The 16,962-nt window shown below is 49.2% G+C and overlaps 1 protein-coding gene across 1 annotated transcript in view; it reads right to left on the minus strand.

Moving 5' to 3' along the window:
* Positions 1 to 9,237: 9,237 nt before the first annotated feature.
* IQSEC3 (IQ motif and Sec7 domain ArfGEF 3) overlaps positions 9,238 to 16,962 on the minus strand; it is a 99,168-nt gene continuing 91,443 nt past the window's right edge. Inside the window, exons 10-14 of the mRNA XM_065742639.1 lie at positions 15,829 to 15,928; positions 13,613 to 13,774; positions 12,420 to 12,512; positions 12,012 to 12,055; positions 9,238 to 9,812 (exon numbers count right to left, since the gene is read on the minus strand). Of these exons, the coding sequence (XP_065598711.1) occupies positions 9,375 to 9,812; positions 12,012 to 12,055; positions 12,420 to 12,512; positions 13,613 to 13,774; positions 15,829 to 15,928 (837 nt within the window). The 3' untranslated portion in view covers positions 9,238 to 9,374. The remainder of the gene's footprint in view (positions 9,813 to 12,011; positions 12,056 to 12,419; positions 12,513 to 13,612; positions 13,775 to 15,828; positions 15,929 to 16,962) is intronic.

The raw sequence follows: 16,962 nt of genomic DNA on the forward strand, positions 1-16,962 counted from the left end.
TAATTACTTCAGCGAGCTTTGTTTTCCTTTTTTGCTGGTACTACTGCCAAATTGCAGCTCTCCCTCCCTTCTCTTCTGTTTCTACCTGTTTCCAGCCTAATTTCTCTGCTCCCCTCACACACCTTCCTTTCACCCCTGCCACTTTCCCCTGTGTGTGTGGCTCAGCTGTGAGTGCACTCAGCTCTCTTCCTCCAATAGCTGCGGCCCAGTACCCAGTCCCTAAGGACCTGTACCCACCCCAATATCACAGTTACAACCTGCTCCAGCTGTCTTCTTTCCTTCCTTAGACCAGAAAGAGCTGCGCCAAGCAATGTTATTCTTTGGTATTACTAAGAGAGAGCTCTCAAACATCACTCTACCAGTTTCTGCAGAGCTGTGTGTGCTCTTAAAGACTTTGTGGCCTTTCCTGAATTTGTGCCATCTCACTTTCATCAGAGATACTTGGATCTGCCAAGCCTAGTGTTTGTGGCCATGCATGGAGGAACCTGCTCTGCCCCGGTGGCTGTTTCCTTTCTCCAGCATTTCAGCTCCATCTCCTCCCCAGTGACAGAGGAGCCCTCTCACCTCCATTGCACTCAGTCTTCCTGCTCAGTGGCAACGGGGCTGGCTCCGTTAGCTCACCCCACACTGCAGAAATGCCACCCGTGTGCACTTGGTGACTTCTTGGCTGCAGGTTTCAGATGCCAGCTGAAGGGCATGTGGCTCCTGTAGCCCCAGTCTCCTGCCTTTCCACTGCCCCATGGCACCCAACACCTGCTGGCTCTTGGCGTAATCCACCTGAAACCTCTTAATTCTAAGGAGCTATTTAGGGAACTGTGCTCAAATCCCTTCAAAATCCTCTTTTTCCTGAGGGCTGTGAAAAAATGAAGGCCTTTGCTCCCATACCCTGTGCAGCAGCAGCAGCAGCAGCAGCAGCAGCAGCAGCAGCAGCAAGAGCTGGGGGTGATGCCAAAGTCTGGAGAATGGCTTCAATGCTGCTCAAGCATCATGACCCCAGGGATGCAGGGTTGATCCTTCCCAGGACAGGGGAGCTCATAGTGCGGCTACCCCCCGGGTGTGCTCCAGCAGCTGGTCATGGATGTGAGAACGTGTGTGTAAGGTGTGCAATGCAACGCAGACACTGTGTGGCACCACCAGGTTCAGGCCAGGTGATCACTGCTTGTAGTCTCTCTACTTGTCTATTAAACGATGCATTGGATGCTGTCATGAAAATGATGCAAGGGCCGTACCGCTCCTGTCACACCTTTCAGGCCCTTGAGAAGGGGAGAAGGGAGACTTTGCCTGATGGCTGAAAGATGGAGGCTCCCGTGGGGGCTAGCTGCCAGCACCTCTCTGCCTGCATGACCTGTGCGGCAGCCCTTGGGGCAGTCCGTGCCACTCCTTCCTGCCCTCTTTTCCCCTTCCTCTTCTCTGTTTGGCATCCTCTTGATCTCCTGTCTCACCTTCTCCCTTCAGGGAGAGGTGTACGCATTTTAACAACTTTCCTCTTCCTTCTGCATCTCTAATGGCACATTCAAGCAGTGCTCGTGCTCGGAGGTGCAGGCAGACTGCAGCATTCACATTGTCACAGCGGCACAGACTTTGCCACCCTTGGCTCCCACCTGGCTTCACTCCACCCAGAGCAACCCAGTTCCTGCTATGCCCCTGGAAACTGCAGGAGCTGCATCTCAGTGGGGTTGGGACAAGAGATGGGGGGACGAGTGTTCTTAGTGGGAGGTGGGCACATCACTCTCCACCCCTGCCCGCCCTCCTGATGTCACCAGCATGTCCACAGCCACATCCCCTGCAGCACAAACATCTTGATGTGTTTTGGTCCTGTAGGATGGAGAGAAAGAGCTGACATCTCTGTCCTGTCTGCACTTCTTGTCAATGAAGGGATTAGGAATTATAATCCCCGATTCGCATTTTAAAGCAGCTTTTCAGCTCGGCATGGAGCCTCAGCCCGACGTCCCCGAGGAGCTCAGTGCCACAGCCATTGTCACAGCCCCAACAGCCACTGTCACAGCCCCTGCCACAGTCAGAGGGGCATGGCTGCATGGTCCCCACATCTGCACCATTTGTCCCCCGTCCCATGGCCCTGGGCCCCAGGACAAGCCCTGCTGCAGGGGCTTCTCTGCAGGTCAGAGCCCAGGATCTTGTGGGACCCTGTGAACTGCTCCCAGGACACTGAGTGCCAAATCGTGCTGGTCCCCAACGTCCTGTGGCCCCGGGAGGCTCCCACCTCTCCGCACAGCCCCTGCCCTCTCCAGGCAGTGCACGCTCCCTTCCCTGCACTTTTCCCCCCACTCCTTCCTTCCCCGCGTTGGCGATAGACCCGTGTGAAATGTTAGCAAGCTGCTGTTTGCTTCTTTTCCTTGGCATCTCTGCTGTCTTTCCCTCCGCTAATTGCTGCGACAGTGCCTCTTCTAGGGCAGGCTGACAGATGGCCAGGGTTTATCTTTGAACAAGCCATTTAATAAGGGCTTCTGCTTTTCCCTTGCACATTTCTTCCCCAGCCACATGTCCTGGACTGCTGCTCAGGCTGTCCTTTTCAGTGAGGATGCCAGGAGATGTGGCAGAGGCTGAGGGCTGACGTCAGATCCCAGGGGTCACCAGGCTGAAGAGCTGGGAGGGAGAGAGAGGGTGTGGGCCCTCATTGGCCCTTTGTGTCAATGCCCAAGAAAACATGCTGACGATACAAAGCTAGGAGGGTCTGCACCAGAGGGCAGTGGGCATGGAACAGGCTGCCCAGGGCATTGAGCATAGCACCAAGTGCTGGGGGCTGAGGGGCTTTGGGACACCGTTCTCAGACACAGAGCTTGGATTCTGGGTGGTCCTATGGGGAGCCAGCGGTTGGACTTGACAGTCCTTATGGGTCCTTTTCAACTCGGGAGATTCTGTCAGGGATGAGTGGCAGCAGGAAGGTGGACACAGGGAATGAGCACAGGGATGCAGGAGGTGGGTGCAGAGCAGCGAAAAAGCCCTTCATGGCAAGTGGGAGATGGGATTTTCATCCCTCCTGTTGCTGGCACTGTGTGACTCCCAGATGGTCAGCTCTGCAAGCACTCAGCCTGAGGTTCTGAGCATTTGAGACAATGGAGAGCTGAAGCTTTCTCTAATGGGTGGCAGTAGAAAGGTGTATGTCTACTACCAGGATGGACACAGGCGTTGTAGAAAGGGGCCCATCACATCCTGTACACAGCAGTAGTACCGCAGCCCCTGTTCTCAATAAGAGCCTGCAACATGACAGTTTTGGGGTTGGGGTAAAGCTCCTGCTGCCCACTGCTCCTACAGGGCCCCAGTGTCTGCACTGGCCTTGGGTCGACCCTCTGACCCAAGGGCAGGAAACAGCAGGACATGCAATGCTGAGGACAGTAGCACCTCTCCTGCACCTCGTTTGATAGGGCAGGCTGGGACCCGCTTATAGGAATCACATGAGGGATGTGCTTAACTTAAAGTCCATCTTGAAAGGGTTGTGCAAAACTGCATCTCAGAATTGTCTATGGAAAAGAGTGGCATATGCTGATCAACTCTGAATGCATTAGGGTTGTGTTATTTTGTACACCAAGTAGACTGTATACCTATAACTGTACGGATGCAGTATGGCAGTTGTGGTATATGCTTTTTGGGTTGTAAACTCTTTGTGTTGGCACTACCTAAGTGATGTATGGATCACAAAGGGTCTTCCCACCCTCTTATTAACAATAGTGTATGCGCGGCAGAGTAAGGTAGGAGTATAACACATATAGACAATCTGTTTTTATTGCTTTCATCTTTACAGCCAGGTGTGTGATCTAAATATCAGGCAGAAACTTCTCCAGATAATTTCCTGTTTCAAAACATCTTAGAAAGTGGATGTGTTTGGGATGGACCAATAGATAATATATCTGTGGCACACAAAAACAGAAATGGAAGCCTCTGAATCCCTGGGAATTCCCATCTCAGGGATTTCTGCCCTCCCCAGTGTTTCGCCACGGGCTCGGGGACCTGAGGGATTCTTTGAAGCCAGCAAAGAATTTGCAGCCTACAGACTGCTTCCTCAGCAGGTTCAGTCTGGCCCCAGTGATTGTTTGACTCCCAGCTGCAAAAATCTGGGCTGCTGTCCCCCACCCGCTGCAGAGGAGAGCTTCTTCGTGTGCACGCGTTTGTCTCTGACCATCTCTCATCCCTGCACGCAGGGTTGGTTTCATTAACCCCGGGGTTACGCTTTGTGTAAATATGCATGTATATCTGATTTGCATGGAAAATGGCATTTTCCCTACATGTCCCCCATCCAAATGTTTGTCGAGCCTGAGCCTATGTAACTTACAAAGTGTGCTGTGATGGAAACTGCAGCCTGCACAGCTGTCCTGCTCAGGCAGAGCATGGCTGCACATGCCTGATATTTTGTACAGTGCATTCAGCTGCATGGATAGCGAAGGTGCCCGCACATGATCTGCCATATAGTCTTACATGTTGGCAGATGGTGTGTGTGCTAACACACAGTGTGTGCTGATGTGTCTGGGTGAATGAGCTTCTCTGCAGCCAGCTGGCGTACAACACATGCATTGGCACATGCAGTGCACGAGGTTGCTCTCCTTGCCGCAGCGTGCACGCATGGCACCACGCGCTTGGCATGGTGTGCAGGCTCCTTCCCCAGCATGCAGGGTGGGCAGAGAGGCTGGGGCAGGCCCTGCTGCGTGCCAGCAAGGTGCAAAGGGAAGGAGCTGCAGCACAGAGGGCTCGGCCTTCCCCCGTCCCGCTTTCCTCTCTGCCTCACCGCATGGGTGAGTTTCACATTGGACAAGATTATTTCTTCCTGGTTTCCTCCGGATCTGGCCCTGAGCGTGGAGCTGATGAGAACTCAGTGGTGGCCACGGAGGGCTGTCCCCGAGGCCAGCAGGCAGCCATGGTGCTCAGCAGCCCTGGGGAGCACAGCCCTGGTGTGTCAGCCGTGCGCCTGCGCACACCGACGGAGCCCGCGGACACGGGACGGGGCTGAGGCAAAGAAGACATGGGCTCACAAGTGACATATCTCAATATAATTTCTAAAACTCTATTAATCGAACAGATAAAATACCTCTGATCTATTTCTGTTGGTTCATTACAAAATAGCCGTTTGGACTCTTAGCTAGGTGTGAGCACACCACTTTCCCCAAAGGAAGCTTTTTCTCAGTGATATTTACAGCAGAAAACAGGTACAGACAGACAGGTGCTTTCAACAGCCTACACACAGGTAACACGACTGTTGTTAACTTTGTTTTTGTTTTAAAAAGACACATTCAGATGGGGTGGTGACTAGTGCTGAAGAGCTGGGTGACTCTGAAGCTGCTGTCTCGGGCACGGCTGTGTGGAGCGGGAAGGTCACGGGCAGCTCGAGCTCATGAACACAGTCCTGGAGCCCACGTGGGCATGGTGAGGCAGGAGGGGGGAGGCAGGAGCCTGCTCAGCAGCTCTCATTTCAACGCAGAGACTCTCCCAAGCAGCAGCTTTCTGGATACGGGGCTCAGATTTGTTTTGGGAGCCTTCTGGAAAACATATGGCAAAGCTCTTCCAGCTCAGAGGCCCTCAGACGCTTCCAAATCTGGCAGTACTTTTTTGTGAAGAACAACGAGCATTGTTGAAAAGCTGCTTGTGGACCACGCTCACGACTTTCATCTACAGGGATGTGTGAAAACACAAGCGGTGCTTTGAAGGTCTTGCAGAAAACACTAACTGCTGCTACCACAGCGGCCCAGCCTATAGCATTAAAAGCACAACAGCAGCAGACAAACACTGCGTTAAACCCGGCTTGTTTGTGCAAAGCCTGATCCTACTGCCAGATTTTTCCCACCCCTTTGTTCATGCTATAAACAAATCGATTTCACTGGACCTGCACCAGCATGAGCGGGAGAGAATCACGAGTGATGGTTTGCGTAACACAGCTTGAGACCTCCCTAACACCTCGCTCTGCTCCACCTTCCAGCAGACATGCCTTCCTCCTGGCCATGGATCACCAGACACTTGCTGCAGAATGCTCTGTGTCGGGTTCCTCCTTTCTCCTCCCCTCCTTTTCTCATATAGAAGGATAAGAACTCAGCAGCAAAAAGCCACCGTTCTTTAGGGCTGATCTAATCTCTGCAGCAGCTCCCTGCCTGATCCCACTTCCCGAAGGGTTGTGCCAGGTTCACCATCAGAATCACTGCAGCCAGCAGCTGGTGGTTTTTCTTTGGTGAGCTGCAGTGCACATTTTCCTCCATGAGGTTGTCACTGACATGCTCGTTCTTGTCTGCACCCCGTCAGCAGTTTGTGTGCAAGGGTGTCTACTCACAGCACTACAGCTACACTGCGTCTGTGTCTGTGCTGGCACGTGGGAGGGCTGCGGAAGCAGATAACACAATAGATCAGATGAGGTGCTGACATGCTTTAAAGTGCTTGTCGTCCTTCTAGACCAACCTCCAAATGGAAAACAATCCACATTTTGAAGTCGAGTCCGAAGGGCTCAGCTACGTAGTAGAACTCAGGGCAAACCCGTTCCACCAGAGCCTGAAATGAAATGGTTTGGTATCTCTCTGGCCAATCCCAACAGAAGATGCGAGAAGAAAGCAAGGGTTATCTCTGCTTCTCTGCCCAAAGCTGGAGGCCAGCAGTAGCCTTTGCAGGGTCAGGAAAGCGGATCCGTCTTGCCCTGAGAGACGGCTGTGCCGGAGGGATTTCGGCACTTCAGTTACTTCACGTCCTCCCCTCACCCAGCATTACGGAGGGAGTCTTGCGGAAGCTTCCTTCCTTCTTTTTTACATTCTTGTTGCTTTCCCAATCAATTATTAAAGCAGCAAATCTCTCTTGTAGGAACTTCATAGGCATTATAAATATTTCATCCCAAAAAATTATTTCATCAAGTACCTTAAGGTTTTTGTTGTTGTCACTTCGTGTTAAATGTCAAGTAAAGCCTAATTTATTTAACACGCACACACACGCACTCACACACAGACCTTCATTGCACTCTGGGAAAAAATAAACAACTAAGTTCTGACATTCCTCTCAGGCAAGGAAGTGACTGCTGGGAGGGAAGGGCAGTGCTGCTGCCTCTCGGATACCCTCTTGTACCTCAGCAGGAAGCAGAATGTGGCAGCCACACACTGCATTGGCCTAATGGACCCATTACATGGGGGCAAATGCCACATGCAATGACCTTAGACACGTGCCCCCAGAGCGGGTGAAGATCTTTCATGGGGCTGGCTCAGAAATGTGGAGCATCCTCGTTGCCCCCTGGAGACTGGGTAGGAGAAAGTTTCTCTGGTCTGGAGGGAGACTGAGCTTCTACTCAGGGCTTTCTAACAAATCTTTCAGTCTTCTGCTTCCACGGGCCTCACTGAAGCGATGCCTGTTTGTTCCTTCTGCAATTGTATGTAAAAGCATCAGTCTGGTCCCCAGCTCCAGACGGCTAAGCAAACAAGCAAGACAGGTCTGTTGACAGATCTGGGTGTGGGGGTCAGGCTCAGAAAACAGCAGGCCTCTGCCCTGGAGGACTGGGCAAACACAGAGGAGCCTTCACAGCAGCCCCTCTCTGCTTCCTTAACCGCAGCTGGGCATATGCCTAGGTCACATAAATGAATTCTTTCATCTGGATGTTTCAGCAGAGCCAACGGGCATCCAAAGAGCACTGGTGGGGGACAGGCTCTAATGCATTCTTGCACTAGTAAAAGCCCCAGGGGAGAGAATCCTGGAGTACTGCTGCCGTGTGGATTTTACCATACAGAGTAAAAAATATATTTCCCGCATGTCTTCACCATCCCTTTTCCCTGACATTCTGCACATCCACACTACTGCCAACACTCCTCACCTCTCCTCACCCAAACAACACCCAGTGCTCATGCCTTGGACTCATGCAGGAAGGTAGCCCATTTCTTTCTCTCCCTCTTAAAATAAAAATAAGGGCCCTAAAAGGTGTACTGTCCTATTTTAAAATCCTAAAGTTGATCTTCTTAAGCCTTGAAGGGAGATAGGGTGAGTGAGTGAAACCGAAGCCTTTAAGCTAATTAATACCTTCCCCTCCCTACTGCTCAAAAAGATTTTTTTCTTCTAAAAATAAAGCCATAGCTCATTTTTAATGCTGTCTCTTTTCACATCAATGTCCCCAATAAAGAAGAGAAGCTGAGCTGTCATCTCTATCTCAGGATCTTCCCCTCCTCTCACTATGAAGCTGGGACAGAGAGGAAGAAAGGAGAAAGGGCCTTGGTGTGCAGCTTTCCAAGGGAAAGGGCTGAGGGAAGCAATGGCATTGCCAGGCAAGAGATACAGATGGCAGCTCACGTGAGTGGGCTCCAAGAAGGCTTTTCCCCCTAGCACAGGAGGAAGAGCCCAAGTGCAGAAACCATCCAGGAGGTGAACGTAACACTTAGCTTTGCTTTTAAAATGTATAAAAGCAGATGGGAAGGAAACAGAAAAACAGCTAGAATGAGAAAAGCAGAAGTTGGTCTGTTTCAAGACAATCTTTGTGTGTGTGTGTTTTGAGGTGAGAGGCCACCTCTTGGAGCCATTTCTTTGGAAAACTGCTCATCCATTCCAGGAAGATTCCTGGGCTTACGCTCTCCCTTCTGCTCCCCCAGAACTGCTTCGTGTTTCCTTTAGTAAGCATGCGCCATACATACTCTACCATACAGGTGTATTTACACATGATGAGGGCTGCTAGGTATCAGCAGAGGTCTCTGGTATAATGCTCCAACATGACAGAAACAAAAAGTTTTTGTGTTCAGAGTGAGGCCATCTTTGTGTTGTACTGCAGCTTAGGACAGTCTCTCCTCCTCTCAAGCTCACTTCCATTCTTGCACTCCCTCACCTGGAATCAGCTGCTGCAAGGAGATACTATTTGAAGAGCGATGAGGAGAAAGCACGGCAAGTGGTACAGGCTCTCAGCTCCAGCTTAGCAGGCAGCAGCAGTGGTGGCGTGGGGAACTCCACCCCTGGGAGTGCCCCAGCATCAGTCCTTGGCACGGGTAAGTCAGTTTCTCTCCGAGGCTGGCGAAGTTTCACGGTGGGTATAAACCTATGGCCAGGTAAATGCAAGGCAGGGAAGAAGATCGAGGAGTAGCAAACGGAAGACACAGTGCCTAGAAAGCAGCAGGTCATCAAGCCTCTCAGGAACAGGGCAGAAAAGTGCTACGTGGGAACGGCATGAGCGCAGGAGGCCAGCAGGGCTGGCGGGATGTGAGGATATGTGAGCATGTAGGTTGGCAGGTTCTGCAGATGGCTCTTCATGATTAGCATCATCTTGAGGGGAGACAGGGTAAGAGTTAGCTCTTTTTTTTTTTTCTTTTCCTTTTTCTTTTACTAAAAAATAAATCACAAACTAGATCTCTGTAGGCAGAAAGGGTCCCAGGGAGGTGGTGTGGCTGGGAAGCGGGGGAGTCTGTGCTGTTCTGGTGCTGGTGGTGTGGCTACACGAGGCTCCGCGAGCCACTGGAGTACCTGCGCCTCTGAAGCAGGGAGCTGGGGGGGCAATACTGGTGGGGGTGGTTGTAGGGAGGAGGTGGAGGTGGCAGGGGAGGCTGATGGACCAGCTTCATGGGGGTCCCAGGGAGCCCGCTGCCCACACCGCGCCAGGGAGTGGAGGTGCAGGAATCGGAGGTGACATAGCGCGTCAGAGTCTGGTTGAGGGCCGGCTCCATTCGAGCGAGGCACGGCTTGTCCAAGACAATGACTTTGACAATCTGCTGGCACTGTACAAGTGTCCCCGCCGAGGCGGGGTGCGAGGGCACCAGTGCTGTCTCCAGCCGCTCCCGTGGCATGTTAAGACGCATGCTGGGCTGCATTCCACTCTCGGGCCCCAGGGCGGAGTTGTGCTGGTACGTTTGAAGCCTGTTGTGAATTGACACCTATTTTAGAAACAGTCAAAGAAGCATTAAATGTTACAAGACTTTTCCCATCTGCTGCTACTGGCTGCCCTGAATCCCACCGCCAATCAGCATCGAACCCTCCCCCCAGCTTGAATAAACAGAACAGGCACAAGCCCTGGCTGCATCCCTCTCTCCCAGCAGCCCCATCATCCTATCCCGGCCTTAGTGCTCGTGTCCTTTCCATCACATCAAAGGCTGGTGTTCCCAAATGCAGGGCAACTTTGATTATCCAAACAGCATAGGGAACGCAAATCAACTCAATGAGCGGAGGCATCCATAAATTCTTGTGGTAATGAATAGACCTCGGCGGTCATGCCCTCGTCCCCAGCAGCAAAACCAGGGGACAAAAGGGACAACTGAGTAGCAAGGTTTCAGATAATGGAGGCTGTGCATTTCTGCAAAAAATGACGGTAGCTGAGTCTGAGACAGAGACTCCAGCCTTTCCCAGCTCCCTGCCTTTCTGAGTATGAAGGTATACCACATGACTGGCTAATCTGTTTACAAAGGAAAAAAGCAGAAATCTGACATACTCTAGCAAAAGGCAGCTCCCTCTGATCCATTTGATGGTTTGTCAGTGAAAGGAAATGATTTTCAAAAAAGAAAAAAGAAAGAAAAAAATGCCCGTCTAGCTCATACAATGATAAAAGAAATTCATGATGAAATGGCAGCAGATTAGATAATCTCAAAGGAATGGAAATGCTCCTCTGCTGGCAGAGTATTACATGGGCAATGGGAAGGGGGGAGGGAAGGAGGAGGTCATCAGGGTCCCCACAGAGAGATGCTGATAATAGAGTCACTCAAATAAGAGCTCACTGAGACCAGCTTGAAAAGGGAGCTGGTCTGGACTAGAGATCCCTTAGGGGGAAGCACAGCAGTAAAACGGTGCTTCCTGGATGGTGACCGAAGTCATAGTTCCTCCTGGCAAGGACACGGGCTGATGGAGTCACCAGAGCACAGCAAGGCTGCTGTTGAATGTCCGTCAAATGACAAATCCTGGGTAGGGTACTACTGCCTGAAGGCTGGCACAGCCCTTCCAGCAAGGCAGGGGTACAGATGGGCAGATTGGGCAGTGGGGGTGCCCTGATGGTCTGTTTGTTGGACAGCAGAGCCAGCAACCATGAAGGAGGAGCTGTGGAGTGACCAAGCTCCCCACCATGCTGGAACAAGGATGAGCTGTTTGTCCCTACCCAAGCATGGAGGTTGCTCAGGCCCACTATGCAGCAGATTATGTCAGTATTTATTCAGGCAGTGAAACATACCTTTGGAAAAACTGGCTGTTGGGCCATGAAGAGCTAGTGACTTTAAAAAACATGGAAGTCATTCTCAACAAGATAACACAACGCCCAACAGAAAATGGAAGTTGGCTGGGAGAGGCACCTTATCCAGACAGGGGCTGTCTGCAGGGAAATGGGTGTTCTTCGAAGAAAATCAGTGACACCCACTCCCCACAGAGAAGCTGATCTCCTCAAACAAATATACTGCGACAAGGAGGGAAAGAAGTGCCCTGGAAAAGGGCAAATTCAGCAAAATGGAGATATTCCAGACAGGGAAAATGTAGAAAGCAGTAAATAAGATTTTCAGTGTGAAGACAGCATTTTTCTGTTTCCTTATAAGCAGTGTGAGCATGGGTGTCTGTGAAGAAACAGGCAACCCATGGGTGCTAGACATCCCTGCAAAGATAGAAGCATACAGGAAAGCCAAGCTCCCTATCTAGGATGGTGAAGCTCTGGGAAAAGTCCCTGATATAAAAAGGCCATGCTTAATCCCCCTGCAAGGGGGACAGAGAGACAGCTGCAGAGATAATGCAGGAAAGCTGGGCTGTGGGGGAATTTGCATGTGATGCTGCATGGAGTTAGCATGTCAGAGAAATCTTTAGTGGGGTTTTCAGTCTCCCCATAAGCAGTGGGGTGGGTTAGTCTACAGCGTTTGGGAGCTTGGTCCATGAGGGATGTTACAGTTATAAAAACGGATTGAAAATGCTTTGAAGTTTAGTTTGGATTTGAAAGTTGTATTACCCGTCCTAGCAGTAACTTTTAATTGTATCTCTGGAAATTGGTAAAATTGTCAGTCTGGCTGGGGAGGCATTGATTAATACCTGAGAAAAGAAACAACAGAGAATGTGAGAAGAGCTGAAGTGAGAGAGAATTACTTACCTCAGCTGCTCCGCACTCTACTTACCTCCACTGTACTGTCCGAGACCTTCTCCCCCAAATCCTTCTTGCCTTTGAAATAAAAGAAAAGATCTCACTCATGATGTCTGTTCTTCACATCAACAGCTGCCCTCCATAGGGTGGACTGAAAAGCTCAAGGAAGGGGTACAGGGCCCAGTAAAACTCTTGACTGTAAGATAAATCAAATTCCTCTTTCAATCCATCAGCTGCATAGCAGTGTAGTGGAGACCTTTTTGTAGTGAGTTTGTAGCCACTCATCACTGCACTTGTTTTTGGCTGCAAGAATACAAAGCTACAAAGAAGCTAGTATTGCAGAAGTGACAGGGAAGTCTCTGAAGGATATATATAGTATCCTTGCTGAGTTGCATTACCTCAAGGGAGGAAAAATAGGCCATGCTTGTTCAAGAAATTTTACCTGTTGGTGAGCTCTGCTTGGACTGTGGCTCTATCTGGGCACCATTGCTCCTTAGCGAGAGAGTCTTTGCCCCTTGCTGTTTCTCCAGCTCCCCTGCAAGACAGATGTGTGGCCAAGAATGAGAGGAGGGATGCAGAGAAGGACCAGAGTATATTGAAGGACTAATGTGGGAAGTCAGCAACAACTGATGTAAGAATATGACAAGAGTCTGTCAAGAAAGGAAGGAGAGAGGAACATTTAAGAGAGAAACAAAAACTGGAGAGGACTTGATACATGGAGAACCTTACATAACGCCTCTGTGTATGACCTGCACTTACACAGAACGGGTTATTGCTGCACAGAAGGAGGACCACTGATGCTGAGCTACTCGGGCTCATTTGTTTATACATGCAAGCACCACTGAGGTCTACTTGAACCTTACTCTGTGTAAGACGGGCCCCAGAATGATGTGGTATAGACTTCTTTTCTCCTAGATGTCCCCAGAGTGAGAGGACAATTCTGCTAAGACTATCATCTATCCTGTACTTCTGAGATATCTACAGATGGTATGTGCAGACTCAGAAGTGTATGAGATACGGAAGTCTTATGGGCCTGTATGGGAACTGTTGAATCATGGCCTGAACCACTGATTGATCAGCTGAGGTGAGCACTGAGTCAGCTGCAGGAGCACAGGTGAAGGCAATGCACTGTGTGACTGGGAGGGGTGCAGTTTGGCTCCACCTCTCCCAGACCCCATTTAAGGGCTGACCACCACTGGGGAAGGATTTCATGTTGGAGATTTCTCCCCTGTGGAGTTATTGGTGAGCTTTTCTTTATTTACTGGTTGTCTGTTTACCACCCAGCTAAGCCAAATATACCATCCTTCTCTTTTTTTTTTTTTTTGAATACTATTTGAGTTATTCACCCTACAGGGTCTGATAGTCCAAGCTTCTGTGCTTCAATCTACTGTCTCATATGCTCTAATTGATAAGACCATAAGTAGTTTTTCCCTTTCTCCTGTTGGTGGGTGCTCACAAAACTTGGCTGTTTTTTTTTTTTTTACTCTTAATGAACACAAGACCAATCCTATGGAGACTTCTACAACTCATCTTCTTTGTCATTCTTACTGAAGAATCCACTGCTTCTACGTTTTTGTCCCTTGCATACATGAAGTATGATGGCATCCAAGTCTGAATTGTATTAGAGGTCCTTACATTCAATACGTATTTGCTCCAGCTCTGTCACTTCTGCTATTGACTCTTTCAGATCTTCCACAAATTTCTGCATTTCCTCAGCTCCCAGAGCACAGAAGTGAAGTACCTGTTTCTTCTCTGAGCCTGAAACCGGAGTCACCAGTGTGATGCCATGGGGATAATCTGTGAATAAGATGTATCAAAATAATAATGAGGCATTAGTGTTTCTTGCCAGATAAGTCTGCCTTCCTGCCTTTCCAGGGTAGGGTATTTTAGTCCAGGGAAATGTCATGCTTAAAGTTTGTCACACTGCAAACTGTGGGAATCTGCATCATTGCAGCACTCCAAGGGAACAGAATGGCCAAGGTGCAGTAGCAAGGCAAGTTACTGCTTCTACCATAGTGGTGCTATAGCCAAAAACCTCTAGCTCTTTGTTACAGTTAATGCAATGTCAACTCTAATAATATGAGCATAGTAATGGGACTATAAAGCCCTCCTGAATCTGCAGAGGAGTTAATAGCATATATGAGGCCAACAATATTTTTTCTCCTGAGGGATTTGCAGCCTGAGAGGTTGACTCCTGGACTCAGAGCCATTGTTATCCTCAGATACAGGACTTCTCTCCAGTCTCTACTTTCAGCAGCAGGGAACATAGCTGCAGTGTCAGCGCAGCATGAGTGGGGAGCTCATCATGCTGTGCAGTGTGGTAAAAGAAGGGTATGGGTTTGCAGGTCTCTGCTTAGTACTCCCCAAAAAGCAAAATGCTCTGTCAGAAATGAAAATGAAAAGAAACGTTCTGAGAGTGAAAATATCACAACAAAAGGCTTTATGATTTAAAGATCAGGATGTGTGCAGGGAGGAGGTGGCTGCAGATTCAGCCAACAGAAGCTGGAGAACAAAGGTATGCAGAGAACTTGTTAAGCCTTGTTAAGTGACTGGACTTTCTGTTTTGGTCATTGAAAAGTGGTTTTTATCTCTTTTCTCCTTCCCCCACTTTTGTCTACATTTTTTTTCTTTACCTGTCATGCTTTCTCTTCTCTACTGCTCCTGCATCTGTTTGCCTTTCCCCACCTCTTAATTTAGCAATCTTTACCAAACAAGTCAAAGTATCAACCTGCTGTTCTCTGCCAGACCTTAGCTCCTTCTGTTTGTGTCCCAGTTCCCTTTCCCTACCCTCTGCCTCATGTGTTAAGATCACAAGTTCTTTCAGACATCTGCTTTTCTGTCTCTGTAGAGCATACATAAAAGGATGCCTTTGCCAGTACTCCAGGATAGTCATCATACCCCTGGAAGTAGACTCCAACAGTGTGTCCTGGGAGCACTGTTATAAATGGCTCTTTTGTACATCCAGAGAGGTGAAAAGCACTGCGTGCTGTAGAGGGTAGGGAATTGAGATGATGATCCACACTGTCCATAGAGCAGAGTGAGGATGTAAGGAACTCAGTGTAGCCTCAGTACTGCTACAGTATTCCTTCCTTGCAGCATATTCTGCTGGTGCTAAGACCCTCAGTAGGCATAAGCCATGCTTGCCTGAGACCACTGTGCATCCCCTTTGCCAGCAGGAAGCCTGCCTGTTTCTGGAATTCCTCCACCACACAACCAGCCTCAATCATGACACATCATGGCTCTATTCCCAGACCATCAAGGTCAGGCTGACTAGGGCTGGCGTCTTGCCATGCTTTGGTGGGTGCTGTTCCAAAGGCTCTGCTTCAGCCTCAGTAATATCATCACAGCACAGCACACCATAGTGCAGGGAGGAAGCAGCAGCACCTGGGATTTAATCAGTGTCTAAAGTAGGGGTGGGTGTTGTGATTTTGGGCACAAGTGGTGAGGGGCTAAAGGTGACACAAACAGTTTCCTCAGTGAGGTTCTCCTACTGTTGGCTACTGAGAGTTTAAGTGACTTGTACCTTAGGATCAGTTACCTCGTTCCTCCAGACTATTGCTCTCCCTGTTACCATGACAAGTCAACTCACTTTGGTGAGCTTAAGTTCAGCCCTTCTGTGCATGTTTAGACCGAGAGAGCTCAGAAGCTTCTTCTCATCACGGTGTACTTGCACAGCAGTCTCCTCAGCACTGAGCCTGTTTTTAATCCGCTCCTGTTTTAACCTTGATGGAATCTAACCTTGATGGAATCCGTACTCTGATGAAAGATCTCACTGGTCTATACAACCTCCTCCTTCCTTCTCCTTTTCCATGTCAAATCCCCCCAAGGCAAACAAGAAGAATCAGACTTACATTCATTCTCAAAGAGATGGAACTGCATGCCTAGCAGGCCCACTGACTTGCAAAATGTGTAGGTTGAGGAGCTTTTCTTTTTGGGGCAAAGCTTGAGGATCTGTTGGAGGAACAGATACATCACTGGGCAAGGCACTGGTGAACAGTGAAGCAAGAACAATACAAACTACTCAAAGAAAAAGATTTTTGCAAGCTATGTTAAGTGCACATGGGATGAACACTTCATGATTGATGGGCTCTGCCTAGAAAACTGCCTGGCACACTGCATTTGTAACACTTTGAAATTCTGTATGTGTAGCCCTAGACCCACTCAGGTTCTGTTCCCCAGGGATACTCTCTTTGGATGCCCATACTTCTGACTTTGCAAGGGTAATTCTTTTCACTAATAGCCTAGGTCTGAGAACCAGAGTATGTGAGCATGCTGTGTTGCTCTTGCTCCTCAAAGATCTAATTTATCACAAGGGATGGACTGCTAGCAAGGAATAGACCTTCTCCCCAGGTTCACAAATGGTTGCAGAGGAATAGATGAGGAAAGTTCTATTGTCCTCTGGGACAAAATTGCTTCATTTTGGATTTACTTTTGCAACACCCACAGTTTCTTTTTGCCATTAGAGTCAGGCATTTTCTGCCTAAAGCAAAATATCCTTCTTGTCTGCATCCTCCTTGTCTCAGCAAACCTGTGTTCACCCTTGTAACTGCTTGAACTCAGCTGCAATATCCTTGCAGCAGGACTCTCTTAAAAGTACTGTATGCATTTCAGGCTCCAGTAGGTAGAACCTACTTTTCTGCAGCCTCCGCAATAGTGAAAGGTAGTGGTTTTAAAGTGACTGGCAGGAAATGTTTAAAGTGCATGGGAGTACTCTGCCTACCATAGTACAAACAGCCAAAGAAATGAACTTCTCTTTCACAAAATGAACCTCTTTGGTAGCAAAGGGATGAGAGATAGCAGTGACGTTACTTGGCTGTAGGACATGACAGTTTGTCTTTTCAAAGGTCAGAGGAGTTTTAAGTTTGGTATGCTGTTAACAAGGAAGGATCCAGAGCTGTGTCTTGCAGCGTTGATGGATCAGGAGATGGCCTGTCCCTAGGATCGGGGAAATTGATGTTGTGGACTGCTTTTATTTCTTTACAGAC

The sequence above is a fragment of the Cyrtonyx montezumae genome, unplaced genomic scaffold, assembly GCF_038088225.1.
Source record: "Cyrtonyx montezumae isolate F1298 unplaced genomic scaffold, pur_monq_1.0 scaffold_3, whole genome shotgun sequence".
NCBI classification, from domain to species: Eukaryota; Metazoa; Chordata; class Aves; order Galliformes; family Odontophoridae; genus Cyrtonyx; species Cyrtonyx montezumae.